General features: G+C 37.6%; 1 protein-coding gene across 7 annotated transcripts in view; it reads left to right on the top strand.

Annotated features, from left to right (window-relative positions):
* The window catches only part of LOC143186627 (kinesin-like protein KIF13A), a 129,233-nt gene that overhangs the window by 93,540 nt on the left and 17,994 nt on the right, over positions 1-17,699 (top strand). For all 7 annotated transcript variants that reach the window (XM_076390321.1, XM_076390316.1, XM_076390320.1 and 4 more), the window contains exons 3-5: positions 9,770-9,933; positions 13,025-13,293; positions 16,601-16,848. In XM_076390321.1, the coding sequence (XP_076246436.1) occupies positions 9,770-9,933; positions 13,025-13,293; positions 16,601-16,848 (681 nt within the window). The remainder of the gene's footprint in view (positions 1-9,769; positions 9,934-13,024; positions 13,294-16,600; positions 16,849-17,699) is intronic.

Genomic DNA, 17,699 nt, shown 5'->3' with positions numbered 1-17,699 from the left:
GGGGAAAGGGGGAGGGACGCAGAGGACATCTTATGACAGTCGCAAATCTTTCCTAGGTGGACGTGCCTCTGAGATTTAATAGACTGTCGAGATTTCATGGGAAACTTGAAATGAGACACCTTGTATATAATATAAAATTACTGATTAAGTATTCAGGAAAAATGGAAAACCAAAAATAGGAAAAACAGTAGAAATCTAGAAATATAAATCGAGCACAATCTTCAAACATCTTGAAGGACCAAGAAACACCAGGAAAATTGGAGTACCTACTGATTTATGAATACCTAAATTTAAAAACAGCGCGAAAAATCTGAAATTAAAAACAGTCATCGTCACTGTAAGAAACTTATACATGTTACATGACGACCCAAGCAGTGGTACTACTGATTTATGAATACCTGAATTTAAGAACAGTGTGATGCAAAGCAAAGCATCACTCGAAAACTCAACTTCAAAAAAATGGTCTTGGCTTAGTCTGACTCTGAGGTCCAGAATTATAAAATCAGCTTGAAGGTAAATTCTAAACCCTATACTAGATTAACTAGATTCGAAAGAAATTTAAAGTAAAAACAGTCATTATCACCGTAGAAAAGTTACACACGTTACACGGCGATAAGAACAGTCGCAGATGACCCTGACACTCGCTTTTAATTTTTAATTAAAATCCTCAGGCCAATCCTTTAATTATAAAGGGCTGCGCTATATTCAGTTTAGCCTTAATTAGACTCCCCGAACAGGGGAATTAATAATTCTTCGGCGAGGATAGATTGCAGGCAGCTCGTACAGACACAAATGGGCCAAATGAAAACCATGCATCTTTCCAGCGGCCAGTTGGACGTGGAATGGTTTGCACGATGCCGCTGAGAGTTCCGGCGCTCGAGGGTTAGGCATATTATTCAAGCGAAATCCCCCGATTTATTGGGCCGAGCGGATCCTCGACCTACGCAGCCTCTGCTGCGCCAGCGACAACTACCTTAATTAAGTTTACCTTCGTTAAAGCCCCGATTCACTGTACGCCTTGTACATCCGCCGCCTGCAGCCGACGCGCGCCACCCTTTCTCCCTGCTTTGCATCCCGCTAGGTGGAAACTGGGCCTAGTCGAGAATAATTCGTCCCACGATTTTTAGTATCTACGCGCAGAACGTGGTGGCAAGCTGTAGGATCTTGAGAACTTCTGGGTTTAGCTAAGAAGAAATGTGGTAAACATTTCCTTGTGGGTTAGGGTTGAAGAGGTTGAGGACTTAGTAGGAATTATATTGAATTAGTTTTTGAGAATGTGACGAGCTAATCTGGAAATAGGGAAGCATGAGGTAGTGGAAATACTTTAGTGAAGTATGCTGCTTTTAATTATATTTCGTCTGGAATTAACCTTGCAATTACAGTCTTGTATGCGTTCGCAGCCAATTAACTGGGACACTACCGATTGTCCAGGTCTCACCATGTGGTGGATGTGGACGAGTGGAGAGCTGGAGAGAAATAGATGGAATCCAGGTTCTGTCGATCCCCAAATTACAGCAATTTTAAATAATACACTTTAAACTAATATGTGAATGACATGGATGAAAGCCAGGTTTCATAAATGTGTGATGGGATTGAAAGGAGGTATAGGAGTCAGGGGAGTATCCCAAAGAACGACAGAACGATACAAACCTCGTATTGAGATGTTATTAGAATAAGAAAGGAATTCTCATGAAAACTCATGAAACCCATGAGTGGATGCGACGTTTTACCTTGTTACAAACCTTTAAATAAATGATATAAAATAAAGAAAAAAAAAATTGAGCAAGACTTACCAGTTGACCAGGATGACCAATGGTCAAGCTGGCCACTGGTCAAGCTGGCCACTGGTCAAGCTGGCCACTGGTCAAGCTGGCCACTGGTCAAACTACCCATTGGTCAATCGGATGACCACTGGTGAAGCTGCCCATTGGTCAAGCTGACCACTGGTCAGGGGAGTCCAGTCAGCCAAGGGTCCCATGTGGTCAGAGGTCCAGGAGTCCCTCCAGTTGACCCCTAGGAAGACCTCTTCCCTCTGGAGGACCCGTGGCGAGTGAGACACTCGTGCTCCTGCAGGGGTATTTATACTCCGTAGCAGAAGATGAGGGACCAATCAGAGAAATTCTTCAACTGATACGAATTTCGAGATTGATCAAACGAAGAATACTTTACGAAAAATTGACATTTCTGTTAAGACAATCATTGTAGCAACAATTTCTGCTATACATATTATTATTAACAATTATACACAGTGATCTATGAAAATTATTAACATTTATACTTATTCAATAACGCAATAGAAAAGAATTTCAGAACCTTGCAATTCTTTTCTTTATAGCTCATAATAATTAATTTCGTTATATTTCGTAATTCAACAATTATAAATGTTAATAATTTTCATAAAGCAGTGTGTACAATTGTTAGTAACAATATGTATAACAGGAATTGTTGCTAAGATGATTATTTTATGAGAAGTTTCAATTTTTTACAAATTATTCTTCGCTCGATCAATCTCGAAATTCGTATCGCTTGAAGAACTTCTCTGATTGGTTCCCTATCTTTCCTTAGAGAGTATAAGTACCCCTGCAGGAGCACGAGTGTCTCACTCGCCACGGGTCCTCCAGCGGGAAGAGGTCCTTCTAGGGATCAACTGGAGGGACTCCTGGACCTCTGACCACATGGGACCCTTGGCTGACTGGACTCCCCTGATCAGTGGGCAGCTTGACCATCGGTCAGCTTGACCATCGGTCAGCTTGACCATCGGTCAGCTTGACCATTGGTCAGCTTGACCATTGTCCATCTTGACCATTGGTCATCTTGGAGCACTGGTAAGACTTGCTCATATTTTAAACTTATTTCTCTATTTTTTTTTTTTTTTAATATTTAGGTCTACAAGGTAAAACATCCTATCGACCAATGGATTTCATTAACATTTTTTATTTTTAACTCTCTAGTGCATGGTCTGGGTCTAAGGGAACCATAGCGATATTGTTTTTTATTTAATTCTTTTTGGTTTTATTTAAAAATTAATAAATATGTATCAAGATTCTTGTCGTTACAATACGCATTAGAGTCCACATTTTCCCAAACTTTTCTTAATGTTTACTTGGTAATTTTCTACTTTCACATCCAAGCTAAAGGCATTTATAGAACTAGGCTGACATCTATATCAGTCACCTACTAGTTTAAGATTCAAGCTTTTAAGTTGTTTTAAGTTGCAAAGAGAATCGATGGTTCTTGGATTCCATCTATCTCTTTATATGTCTGTACTGGTAACAAGTTCAATGCAGTGATATCTGCAATCGATTATTCTCGAGTTAATTATCTGCAAAGATGTACAAGATTGTAATTACATTATGAAATGAAGGGTAAACTTTTATTACTCAGTTGAAAACAATTTTTCTGTGTTCTTATAACCTTATGACGCATTAGTATCGAAACAGTAATACACTCTATTAAATATACATTTTAAGCACCATGCAACTTCTGATAAAATCTAACAGCAATATTACCCGACCTTTCGTCGTTTGGCGCAGACCTTAAAGCAAGGGTTTTACGAGAGTTCAATCCATGGATTACTAAAGGTCAATTGTGCCTTTCGGATAAAGGGCTATGACGGGAACTCGCTAATCCCATTTCGACTCCTCTCCCATATTAACTACTTATCCCGCGTTTCATTAATGTTCAGATAGCGCTGCTTCAGAAGTATAAAATCGTCCAACAGGAAGCATAGAATTATCGCAGTGAGACTATTTCTGGAAATCAAATTTAGTTCCATGCACCCTCGGCTGATAGCCAGAAGGGTGAATCACACAATTTCCGTATCACAGTCGTCAGACGTCGCCCCGAATACAAGCAATTATGCAGACCTATTATAACCCAGTTACACCGTCTGACCACCTGTACACCTTTACTACTGACGCTCTGACCACCGCAGAGCCTCGCGTGTCGAAGGCCATCGAAGCTCGCCTATATTGCACCGAGGAGGATGTGTTTCCATGTGCACAGGGTGTTAATAAAGAATGGGGTTCGTTTCAGCAAGGTCACGAATACACACAGGGTGAACCACCCAGTACCTTCGCTTTAATAAACCTCTTCCTCTATTTTACTTTACTTTCAAGTTTGTTAAACTTAGTTCCTTGGGATATTTTTCAAACTTTAAGAAAGTAATTCGAAACGAACCTTAGCAATTGCTACTGGGACTTTTAAATGACATAGATTCGAACTTTCGAACCTCTGTAAGTACTATAGTTTGATATTATAGTTCGAAAAGAATAACCAACTTTTGACCAAATAAATTGAAATTTCCTATGAGAAATATTATTTACTAGAAAATTAGGTATTTACTCTGACTGAAATTTGGAAATCTTCCTGTTCACAATGCTACATGCTAACAACTACAAAAACTGAGATCCTGAGTGCAAAAGAGGACCTAAGCCACATTTCGATTCAATTAGAAATTCGTATTTAGTATCATTATTTTACTACAAAGAAACCCTGTATTTTAGACTATTTACTTTCTCGATTTCTCTTAGCTCATCTAAGTTAGCCAATTCTTCCTCTCAATATCTCAGTCATATATATTCAAGAACGAAATTCTGAGCTTGCAAATGAAAGAAAAAGTCACACCCACATCCTAAACTCAACCATCCCTTAAATCCTTACCCTGAACTTCTACTCAACCCTGTTTGACCTCATAAGGGCATATTCCTTGGTCCTGGCATTATTTAAAGCACACCCAGTAGATAGTTGACCGAAGGGGTTCCGTCACGCGATGGTCAGCCAGAGGCTTTTCTCGCGGCGTCCGAGGGGCTCGGTCTCGATTAAAACAGGGACTATCGAGCGGCCTACGTCGCCTTTTGCACAGCCCTTGCACACAAGTCCGCGGATCTGCAGCGTGCTAGAAACGCGGAAACGGATCTTTCTCGGTGGAACAGCGAGGTCGGCCCAATTTGCGTGTGCCAAGTGTTTCCGTGGTCCTCCGTGCATCCCACCCCCTGTCGACCGTTTTTTCACCCATCGTTATCGTTTCGAGGGGTTGAACGACCCCTATCAAAGCCAGCGGGGAATCGAACTTCTTGGAACCTCAGGCCAGGTATTTTTCTTTGGAACAACGACGAGGCTTTCGTTTGAAAAATATTTTACAGTGTTGAAAAATTACTGAGCTGATGATTTTCTAATGTTAAAGGATTATTGGGATTATGTCTAATATTTTGAACAGCACAGTGTTCTTTTGAGGTAAATTTTTGTGTAACAAATTTTGTGTAAGTTAGTTATTTTCTGGGACTGTGGTTTTATTTTATTGGGACCTCGTTCTAAGGGAAGTAGAACACGAGGCAGTGGACAAATCGATCGTAGAAATTTGGTTACTGTTGTGCTATAAGTTTGTTAGGAAGTTGTGTCGAATTGCATGCTTATGATGAGGCAAATGTCGTAGTTCTTTTGTGATTGTATTTTAGTAGATTTGCACTTCAATATTTGTTAACTTTAAGGCACTGTTGAATATTCTATGAATATTCTAAACTGAGTCAAGAATTCTTTTCTACACAAATACATAGTGCTGGATTTTCATCTGAAAAGCATCATTAGACAAAACGTTCTTGTTTTTAGTGTCGCACGCTTACATAAATGGAAGGCTAAAAGAATATGGAAAATTGAATGAGAGTCTAGCTGTGAAAAGGCACTCTTGACGAGCTGAATTTTTGTTACATCACGTCAGCTAAATGAATCGTTGATGCACGATTTACGTTCTGTATTTACTTACGCTTCATAAATCAAAGTGGTGTCTTCTGTATCCTTTTTACGAGTCTCTGCCCTCTTGCATACAGTAAACTTTGTTCGGTCTACTGCAATTATGATGGATATTACAGCGAAATTACGAAATAAAAAATGCATTGTGGTTTTAGTATAATTTGTTGAGATTTAATTGAAAATGTAGATAGTTAATTGTGTGGGTACTGTACGTGGTCTTGCAAAGATAATTTCATTTACATAATTTCAGTGCAGTTTCATGTTTTATATAAGTAGCTAGGTACAAGCAAAATTTGTTGATGGGAATGTAAACTGTGATGAAAAATAGAAGATAAAAGCTTGATTTGGAAAATGAAGTAAATTACAATACTTTTATATAAAATAGACAGGTGACAGGTTTGCCCCTGACTGTAGGTTTAAGAATTTTCTATTCTTCAGGAATTAAAATTTCCTTGATAAAACGAAAAAAGACACCATTTATGGAAACTTTTGTTTCAAGTATTCATATTGTCCTTTCATGAATTATGTTTTATTGCAGAATTTTTAATTCGTATTATTCTCTTCTGCTCCAATTATTCACACATTCTCTCTACCCAAAGTGAGACTTCCTCACACCCCTAAACACCTATAACACAATACTCTCTAAAATTTCAAAAGATTCTCCACAAAAGAATATTTCTCGCGCCCTAAAAGATACAAAAGAAATCTCCCTAAATCATGCTCTCTTCCCACCCTTCCACACGTTGCTCTCCCCAAAAGTATGCCACCCCTGAATCCCCAAAACCACCCCCATAGTCGCTCCAAAGGCTCGAAGCTATTACCTTATTTTTCCCAAAACTTTCCTATCGTCTAATCGCCCATCGCGACTCCCTGCAATTATGTAAATCACCATCCCCCTTTTGGAACGCCAGTGGAGCTCTGCACAGCGGCCAGCAGTCAAGGAAGTCAATAAATCCATCGAATTGGACGAGACGATCCTTGGCGCGTGTTCGACTTCGATCGAAAAAGTTTTATCGCCAGAAAACGGAAGGCTGGAGGGATCGTTGTCCCGTGGCCAGTTTCACGAAGTTTTCGAGCGTATCGATCTCCTTGCAACGTGGCACGTCCCCCTCGTTTTCTGGCGAGAATCACTTCTCCAAGCAACATTCCCCCGCACTTACGACTGCCTACTTGCCTCGGCTAGAGAGGGAATCTTGCGAAGTTCCGCCCTGAGGGATCGCTTTTAACGCGTTTAACCGATCGCCTTCTACGAGGAGAGAAGCTTCTGGGGATTCTTATTGAAATTCGGGCCGAGGGATTGAATATAACGCGCGTAGGTTGGCCTGGTGACGTCAGCGAGGGAGGGACTAGTATTTGAAGTTCAATTTGGGAAAAGGTGTACGAAGGTCGATTTACGAAGAGATATTTTACTTCAGCGGGTTGGTGGCTTTGAATTTTTACGAATTTTTTTTAGTGGATACTTTTTTGCGTTGAGTGATGATTGGAGAAATGTCTGATGGGATTTTTAAATACAGATATAGTTGTGTTTGATGGACTGAAAAATTATTTTCGTCGGAATGAGTGATTTTAAATTTTGGAGACATTCGAGTACTCTGTTTCCTAGATTTATTTTACTATTGCAGTTATCAACTTTCAAATCTACAAGTTACATATTTCTAATATTTAGATACTCCAATAATGAATTTTTCAAGCTTTGAAATTTTCATATAGATACCAAATTGTATTAAAGAAGAATTTAGTTACAAATTTTACCACATAATATACAATATATACATATTCCTCTACAAAATCGTGTGTTAACAAACTTTTATTATCAACATATACTGAATTCATATTCTTCACCTATACAATAAAGCTTCTTTAACATATGATTCTCCAGAGAAACATTTCACCCTAAAAATAGAATAATTTCTCTTCTAAAAACATAAGTGAAATTATCAAGCATATAAATTCCAGAGCTTGAAGATTTCATAGAAAACCCAGAGGAAGTCGAGTCCAAGTACCAAACAAAACCTCAGAAACTTAGCAATCACCATTGCAAACTTCTCCGCGAATGGCTGCTGGGATTTCTTTGTCGAGGCCCGTCGAATCAGTCTTCTGGCGAAATTATGAAGGCGTAATGAGTTGCTGTTCGGCCGTTGCCGCGAGCTAAACGCTCCAGTTTTTCCGCGAGCCGGAAAAACCGATGGAAACTGATTACTCGGAGAGAAAATGCGACGGGAAATCAATAGCAAGCCGATGCGTATAACTCGACTGGGTCGTTCCCAGCGACTTCGAGTCTTTTGACGCTGGTGACAGGGTCGTGGCGCCCGATGATATCCAGGACAAGAGGAAATCACTTTCATTTCCAGCGAACGAGTCGCGTATTTCCTCTGCAGTCATCTTCAGCGATAATTTTCAGCGTAAATTGTGGAAATAAAGCCCTGCTGACCTTCCTTTCATCTATTTTTCTTGGTAATGTTGAGGAGACTCATGTTTGTTGGGCAAAGGTGGCACAGTGGGACCTCGTTTAGTCTTCGTTGCACGAAGTTTTAGGAGCTCCTCTTGAGCCTCTGTTGTACGAACTTCTTGCCCTGTCGAATTTCTTGAACTCTGTTATCAGAACTGACAAGGGACATCGCTTTAGGAGCATCTTCAGGTTTTGGTGACACTTGGTCTACGAGTGCAGGGAGATATATTCTGTATCCCAGAGCTAGAGTAACTTAAGTCCTTTGTTGTTATTTTTCAGGAGAGAAATTTCCCATTAAGTACCTATTAATCGATTTAACTTCACTGTTCACAGTCATTTAAATCGTATTAGATAATACGAGTACGATTAATTTTTTAATCGTATCACAGGATTTCCTCTCCAGAGGCTGGCACGTGAATTTAATATCCGAGAATGCTTTCAATGGCGAAAGGGTTGCAAATCAACTCTCCACTGACACTGGTACATTTCTCAATATCGAAATCCCAGTAGCGTATAAATTGATTAAAATCCTGCTGAAGCATTTATTAATATCGAAATAATGTTATTATCTCGCGTGAGAGCCTCTGGGATTGTTTTATTATCGGAGACAGGTGAATTTGTAATACGATAGATAAGAAGCTCGAGAAAACAGTGACACCACTGAATGCATTTAAATTTCCCAACAATTGTTACCGACTGCAATTGTTACCTTAAATCTTCCAGCATCTAACAAGCATTTTCTCACGTGTTTTCTCACGATTGATCCTTGTGTCACTTAAATGTAATCTGATTCTTACTCGTTTAGCACGATGACTGCTATGCTAAATTCACTACTTAAAAACTCTGTCATAGTGGCAGTAATTATAACTTAAAGAAAAATTATTTTCCATTCATATTTATATTTATGTGTTCTGTAGTATCCACCTTACAGTAGTTGTAGCTATAATTCTTTATTAATAACATTCATAATTGTGTAAAATAATGTTATTGGGAATCATATAAGAATTTATTCATATAAAAATTTAATCATATAAAACTACCATGGCAATTTGAGACTCATTAATGATTGAAACTATTAGCTATACAGTAAACTCTTCTATAACGCGATACTTTCATAAGGCTAAGCAAAAATTGCGACAGGTGGAAGTCTTAAAACGCGATGTCTCTGTAATATGTACACTTTTGCAATTAAAATTAATGGGAAATACCTTCTTTTCTATATAACACAGTATGAATTATTCTGATTTACACTAATTTTAAGTTTCTTATAACGAGGTACAAATTAATCGCGTTATAGGAGGGCTGACTGTACTTCAAACTCAGTATTTCTTTAAAACAAATTTCTAAAAACACTAACAAATTTATTATTTCTACTAGGAAGCAATATATTCAGTAGAATTTGAACCTAGTTTCGAAAATATATCTCATTTTCTCCTTCACCAATTTAGAATAACGAAACTCGATATCTGAAGCACAAGTAACTATACACCGTACTGAGTCAGACACGAGTACAAAGAGAAGGTTCTACGTTTTTCTCTCTTTTTCTGACGTTCGATTTTCCTTTTGTTCCAGGAGCAAACCAAAGACGTTCGCGTTCGACCACTGTTTCTACTCCCTGGACCCGAGCACAGAAAATTTCGCGAGTCAAGACGTGGTGTTCGATGCCCTGGGTCGCGATATTTTGGACAATGCGTTCCAGGGCTACAACGCTTGCATTTTCGCCTATGGGCAGACTGGTAAGTTCCAGAAAAGAGCATTCATTTCGTCGATAAATTTCGAAATAACGTCACGCGTTATTTTCCTGAGTTTCTAAAAGCGATAATACAAAATAAATTACTAGGTATTAAAATATTTATCGAATCCTCGCTGACGACACTTCCCTCACATTGGTTTTCGTTTACTCGACGCAAAAAATTTGCAACAGATTTTCCATACCGTTTTTTCACCAACGATACGCGTTACAGATTAATTCATGAATTTAAAATCCGAAACCAGTACAAATATACATCAAATTGAATGTTAAAATAAATCGAAAACGTGGAGCAAAATTGGTGGGAACAGAAATTCGAGAAGCAAAGTAGAAAATGCAAAAATCGTGCTTTTCAGAGATTTATCATTTCGAGTGGACATAACATGTACAAAAGTATCCTTTGAAATTATTAATGTTTGTACAGGAAGTCCATAAATTTGATAAACGAAGGTAGAAGCCCGATAATTGCACATAATAACGAGAGTAATATAAAATAATCAGTGCAATGAGCAATCAACTCGCGTGTAACTGAGCGCAGGATGTAATTGTAACGCGTAAATTTCGCGTTATCGGTAATGAAGAGAATTTTTGCAGTAACGTAGCTTTTCAGCCTTGGTTCCACGACCTTCTGCGTTAGCCACACCCACGCAATTCGCAGCTGATTAAGCTCCCTTCACGCGGAACGTTTCCGCGTACTTTGATCAGAGTCTCCTTTCAATTTGCATCGTATCGGCGTGTCGTGTTACGGATTTGTCACTTCGGTACAGGCTGTTGTGCGGTTTTTAAGCCTCCCTTTCCGATGGGATTATCGTCAGCGAGCAGAAATGAGATTGTTTCACGCTTATCTACGTTATAATGTAATATTAGTCACTCTGAACGTCATTTTAATTTTCGACACTCTGAGTGGAGAATTTTGAACGTGCACCACTGGCTCAGAAGCGTGGAATTGCTTTAGGAATTCTCAGTAAAATTATATACAGGGGAAATAATCAGGTCTGGTGTTTTAAAGTTGAAAGAATTTAATATATAAAAATAGTGGTGCAACACGTTTATGAATTATATTCTACTGCAGGCATTCAAAAAGTGATCCAGAATCCATGCACTCTTTGTTCTCTTAAAGAGTCACTCCATCATCACGCACAAGCAAACCTGAGACTCGACACTTAATCTAAACAGTTATTCATTTCATGAAAAAATAAGAAAATTAATTCGATGTAAATTAGGACACTAGCACCCTCGAGTTGTTGCTACTAAACTCTGTAGTAAGAAAATTTAGTAATCTCATTTTTGCAGAGCAGTGTCTATTCTAGTGTTTATCAGAATACTTAGGAGTATAATTGAGTAGTGTTTTGATAATTCCAGTGGCAAGGCTGAAATAATAAATTTGAGGGGTGAAGACTAAGAATTAAGGCACCAGTAGTGTCGATTGAGGTCTAGGAAAATAATAGAGCAGCTTGTGATAACAGAAATTTATGTAACGTCACGCACCCTAATTTCATGGGGGTGAGTTAATTGAGGCAGGGGTTCGTGGAATGTGAAGGTCACGAGTTAAATGTCGACGAGAAAATGGTGGTGCTACACAAGGCTACAGGCTTAACCAAAAATAATATAGAAAATCTGAGATAACAAAAATATATGCATTACCAGTTTTAATATTTTGGGTAGCTAAAAGAGTAAATTTATCCTGCAGACTTATTATTATTATTATCATATAAATTTATGAGTAGAATATTTTCAGCTGAATTTCCTCAATTTTTCAGAGAGATGAATTTACTTAATTAAAAAATATTGACAAATCTGAGAAAAACTACTTCACTCTGAAATATAAATTATTCTAAACCTTAAAATCGAATTCATTCCAAGATCAAGCATTCCCCTCGTCACATAAAGCTCACAAGGCCTTGATCTGTCTCGCAGAAACGCAACAATTAGGAAAAGCTATCTGTCTTCACCCATCCACGTTCCCCGCCACGCTCGTTTCTCCTGATAAGAGAAAAGCGTCGTTCCACACCCAGTGCAATAACTGTCCGCTCGGATAAAGCTGGACGCCGCGAGTAACGCAATTAAGAGAGGCCTCAGATAAACGTTCAACGGTTTGATCTTGCACGAGACATTGACCCTAGCGACGACGAGCGTCGTCTTAGACAATACACGCGCCAGGCTACGACCATTTCTGAAGAATCAGATTATGGCACTTCTAAAGGCTCTCGCGTCTGCCCTGTGGCACTTAGACGCTCGGTTGTCATCGATGAATCGGATTTAACCTTCTGCCCTGTTATCCTCTCAAACGCTTACGCCTAGAAGACTGATCCCGCGTCTTACCGAGCAATGAGGAGCAAGCAAAGCTTGTTAAGGGTTGAAGAAATTGCGATGATAATTGTGGTTTAGAGGTTGGGAGTTTTAGCTTTTAAAGACTGCTGTGGGTGAGGGTTTTGTCCATGGGAGTTTTGGGTTAGTATTTGGGAAAGAAATGTAAGGTAAATGTCCTAGTAGTCGACCATTTCCTAGTAACTGGACACTAATGCTAGTTTTATTTATTTTTGAACTTGATAGAATTGTACTTTAACAGAATTATATGACTTAAGATTTTCTTTTCTTTCCTGTAAAAACAGAACATATTTATTACCTATTTTATTTAACTCTAGAACTTGCCATTAAATATATCCATTTTGTTTAAACACACCATAAAATAATTAAAGCAGAAGTATACGATGATAGAAACTGGAAAAACTTGAGTGCCTCAAAGTACCTATTTAGTCCCCATAATTCACTGCAACTTCTCAACCTAATAAAACATTCAGCCCCAGCATTAAACTCTCCAACAAACCTCCCCAGTCCCCATAACTCCTAAAAAAGCTCACCAACCTTACCATTATCATAATTCACAAACGAAAGTTACAGGAGAAGCACCACCCTCTCAAGGAATTACAGAAACTTATCTCTATAGTCGTCCCTTAATTTTGCTTAATAACGAGAAACAACCTCTAATCTACGCGCGATAAGAGACTATTACAAGGTTTCCCCATTTCGAGAGCTTTTTCTGCGACCATTCACCAGAACGTGGTTTCATTTTAAAGGGTCTGGGAAGTCGTACACGATGATGGGGAGCGGCGAGAACAAGGGTATAATACCACGGCTGTGCGACAACCTATTCGACATGATAGCGAAGCGGCAGAGCTCCGAGCTCACGTACAAAGTCGAGGTCTCGTACATGGAGATCTACAACGAGAAGGTGCACGACCTGTTGGACCCGAAGCCTAACAAACAGTCGCTCAAAGTCAGGGAACACAATGTCCTGGGGCCGTACGTCGACGGGCTCAGTCAGCTCGCCGTCACATCCTTCCAGGTAACGAGGAACTTGCCCTCTGACCTCTACTATGTTCTGAATAGAGATAATAGTACAGGAGAAAGGAGGAGCATCGTTTGCCTACGACTATTTTTCTTATGCTTCACGTTTTGTCCTGTTTTCTTTGACTGAGAGTTACATTTCTTTTTTGAAGCCTCTTGTTTTTTGAGGGAGGAACGAAGAAGTTCTATGTATGGAGGAAATTGAGTTATTGAGACCTCTGTGTGCAGTGAACAGTTGTTATACTTATGTGTGTTTGATTATGCATTTTTTGGATTTTATTTTGAGCTATTTGTGACTATTTTGAGCACAGCTGTATTAGAGTCTAGAGGGGAATATAAATTTGGATGTTTTGGGGAAAGTTGTGGACAAAATTGAGAGCAATCAAGAGATAAAAAGATCAGATTTGTGTAAGATAGAAATAGCAGTGTTTTAAAATACTTAGAAATTAATTATCACATTTAATACGTAACAATATGTTTTTTAAATATTTCTAAAAGCTTGCTATTTCCTACAAAATGAAGCCTCAAACATGGACACTATCAGACTCCAGATTTTGAATATTAAATTTAAAATCTGACAATACTTCATTCTCCTAAATTAAGCTTTCGCGCATATTCCAAAATCTAATCCTCTAATCTTAAATAATTTTCGAACCCTATTTCCACTTTCACAGGAAAACAAATTACTTAAAAAAAGGAGCACAAAATCTTCTCACAAAAATACAACACACTTGAAGTCATTTTTTCCCTAAAAACTAATATTCTTTCTCGAAAAATATTAACAATAAAACGATCTTGCCTTCAGATTTTGTAACTTTAACTCTGAAGAAGGAAGTGATGAACGATAATGAATATATTTCGAAAACACCTGTGGGGGTACAACACTGATGAATCACGGCTAACAGAGGTTTGATCGTCCAACATAGGCGGTCCTTTAATTATTTCACGGCTTTTATAATTCAAACGGTGATCCCTTATCCAGCGTTCATTGAAAGTATCATTTATCAATCCTCAGCGACGTCCAATGTCCTTGCGTGCTGCATAGATAGAAGAATATATCGCGGCTGCTTTATTTATCACTTGTTTTGACTGGTAACTGGCTTGGTTCCAGAGGCAGACTCTTGTGATCAATACCTGTCGTTGCAGTGCTTCATCAATTTAATTTCTATAACAATACAACTAGGCTGGCTATTAAACGCCAGCAGTTTCTATATAGGAACATAGGGATCGATATTCTATTTATTTTTCAATTTTGAAGTTTTTGATGGCTTTTGAAATCGCTGATGGCAGATCTGCTGCTCTAACCTTGTCCCTTTTCTCTGGAGAACAGAATTTTTGTTAATTATTTTTAAAAATTCTTAACATTTTGTAACTCTGTAATATGGGTTTTGTGAACAGAGTGATGTATTCTATGCTTCCTTCGATTTTATTATAATTTTCTTTTCACTAGAATTAATAGATCATGGTTTAATTATTGCAGAATGCTTAAAAGGAATTTTCGATAGTTTTGAGCTACAAATTGTTACAGTTTACAAAAATAAAGTATTTAAAGAGGTATCTACAACAAGAGAAGCTACTTTATCGAATCGTATTTGCTAACTTTAGAGTTAAAGCTGATTCAAGAACTTGTGTATTCTATTGCACGGTTTAAAATTACAGAAACATGTTTCTCGACTTAGCGTTTACATTAATTAGGGACAAGCAGGGACTTCAGGTGCTCCCACAATTGGGTTCTGTTTAATTTTAACTTGCTGAATCTGAAATGTCTTATGTGTTCTTCCTTTTTATTTGTTTTTGCTTCTCTTCTTAATATTTTACTACACTCACTACGTATTTAAGAGACAATCATTCATTTCCTATGAATTCATCTTATTTTGCGTAGAACGAGATTTATGTTAAAATAGCTGTAAATTATTTCGAAATTCTGTGAAGACAATTATCAGTTAGCAAATCGTTAATTTATATTATAACAGATCAATTATACCCAGTGTCAATTAAAATCACATTAATAGCATCTGTAATTCCAATTATATAAACTCTACCACTCATATAATAAATTAGTTTTACGTAGATTTGATACATCAACAAATTATCACGAAATACCATTAACAATACCATCGAAGAGCATGTAATTTTAAATTGTATCAAAACCAGTCTCATTTGATATCAATGAACACGTAATTGTCATGATTAATTGATAAATTCGTTACATTACAATTTAATTAAATTTAGTAAAATTTTACTTTTATTAGACACTATCAAAATAAATATCACTGTCCAGTATAAAAAAAAAAAATTATTGCAAAATAATAGATCTTGACGAAATAACTATCTTCAACACTGATTAAAAGATCACCTTTCAATTAGCACAATTATTCGTATCACCCTACGTTGTCACCGAATCGATTGAACTGTCAGCATCTCGATTGATTTAAATCAAACAACTTTTACCGATCGCTCGGCCTAGGTGCAAAACATTAAATGGACGAAGGTAATGATACACGATCCTTTCAGAAAGTAAAATCAGGTCGTTTTACATACGGCGAAGGCAGCGGCTACCTCTTTTTATGCAACAAACACGTTTCGCGCATACCAGTAGCGCGTGATAAGTTTCAATTTGCTACGTCTGTGCTATGAAGTCTACTTAGCCTCTTAATCCTGTTTTATTGGACATTTTAGGAATGGCTCATCTAGAATTTTGGTTAATTAATTTACTACTTTTTAATGGAGGGTACTGAATTTGAGGTAGAAAGCTCAAATTTCTCAAATCCAAAAATTTTTATATCTTATATATTCAAAGCCTTCATCAGGTTTACAAAATTTCAAATATTCGAAATTTTCAAGTTTTTGAAATTTCAAATATTCGAAATTTTAAAATTTTAAAATTTTTAAAATTTCAAATTTTCGAAATTTTCAAATTTTCAAATATTTGAAATTTTCATGTTTTTGAAATTTCAAATATTCGAAATTTTCAAGTTTTTAAAGTTTCAAATATTCGAATTTGTTAAGTTTTTAAAGTTTCAAATATTCGAAGTTTTCAAGTTTCCAAAGTTTCAAATATTCAAAGCTTTCAAGTTTTCAGAGTTTCAAAGTTTCAAAGCTTCAAATATTCAAATTTCAAATTTCGAAGCCTCAAATATTCCCATACCTTTCCTAAATGAAATTCTATACTAATTCTTATCAAAAACTATCTTCATATTTCCATTATACAATTTCTCAAGACAGCATACTAACTACTAATCCCACAACCACCGCGCAATCTTCCTATTAGCAGATATCAAGTAGAAAAATCGATAATTTCGCAGGATATTGACAATCTGATGGCGGAGGGGAACAAGTCGAGGACCGTGGCGGCAACAAACATGAACTCCGAGAGCTCCCGTTCGCACGCCGTATTCTCCGTCATTCTGACGCAAACCTTGACTGACACGAAAAGCGGCGTTAGCGGGGAAAAAGTCTCTCGGATGAGCTTAGTGGACTTAGCAGGGAGCGAAAGGGCTGTGAAAACTGGGGCGGTGGGCGATAGGCTTAAAGAAGGAAGCAATATAAACAAGTAAAGAAACGAATTCTATACATCGACATACACAGAGGTCTCCTGTTATGGGCACGCCCAAGAAGAAAAGAAAAAGGAAAATTAAACTGCCAACAAATTGAACGAAGAATTAATCAATATTCACAGTGAAGAATTAGGAGAAAAATAGGAAGGAGTTTGTCTGTGACAATTATCCGGGGTGAAATTGATCACCATAACCGGGGACCTCTACATTTTACTTAAATTATATTATCAAGCACTGCTGGGAGCTCAGTTGTCAGTGACACAGCACAGGGGCGAGAGGAGTGTTCAGTTCGCGTGTGTATGTATTTTTCTACTGAGCCAGTGAGATCCATTAACAACTTCTGAGCTCCCAGCAGTAGCGTTACCTTATTCAACTAGCTTCATATTACAATTCATAATTTCAATTTAAAATTCTGTTTGACCAAGTCAAGTATTATGTAAATCTATAGAATTAAATATATGAAATATTTAAAATCGATATAGTTTCAAACTTCTGTATATTTTTGTGACATCCAAAGACAACGTAAATTTAATCGATATCGATTACATCTAAAGAGAATATTTTTAAAAAGTAGATATCTATACACATGTAATTTAAATTCTTCTAAAAAGCTTGATAATTCAATGATTCCGAAAGCACATGATCCCGCTCTATATGCGGGCTTTGGTCTATAGCCGAGGCGCAGGGGTCAGGATCACCCACAGGCTCAGATTCGAGAGATTAAATGTAATCTTCCCAGAATAAGAGTAGAAGCTCTTATAATATGTTACGTTAGCCCACGTCGAGTTACTGGCGTGCCTGGGAGAAGTGATCGATCAGGGGATTCAGGAGAGATCAAATATTTGCA

Source organism: Calliopsis andreniformis, unplaced genomic scaffold (genome assembly GCF_051401765.1).
Source record: "Calliopsis andreniformis isolate RMS-2024a unplaced genomic scaffold, iyCalAndr_principal scaffold0022, whole genome shotgun sequence".
NCBI lineage: Eukaryota > Metazoa > Arthropoda > Insecta > Hymenoptera > Andrenidae > Calliopsis > Calliopsis andreniformis.
This window is presented reverse-complemented; position numbering and strand designations above follow the sequence as displayed.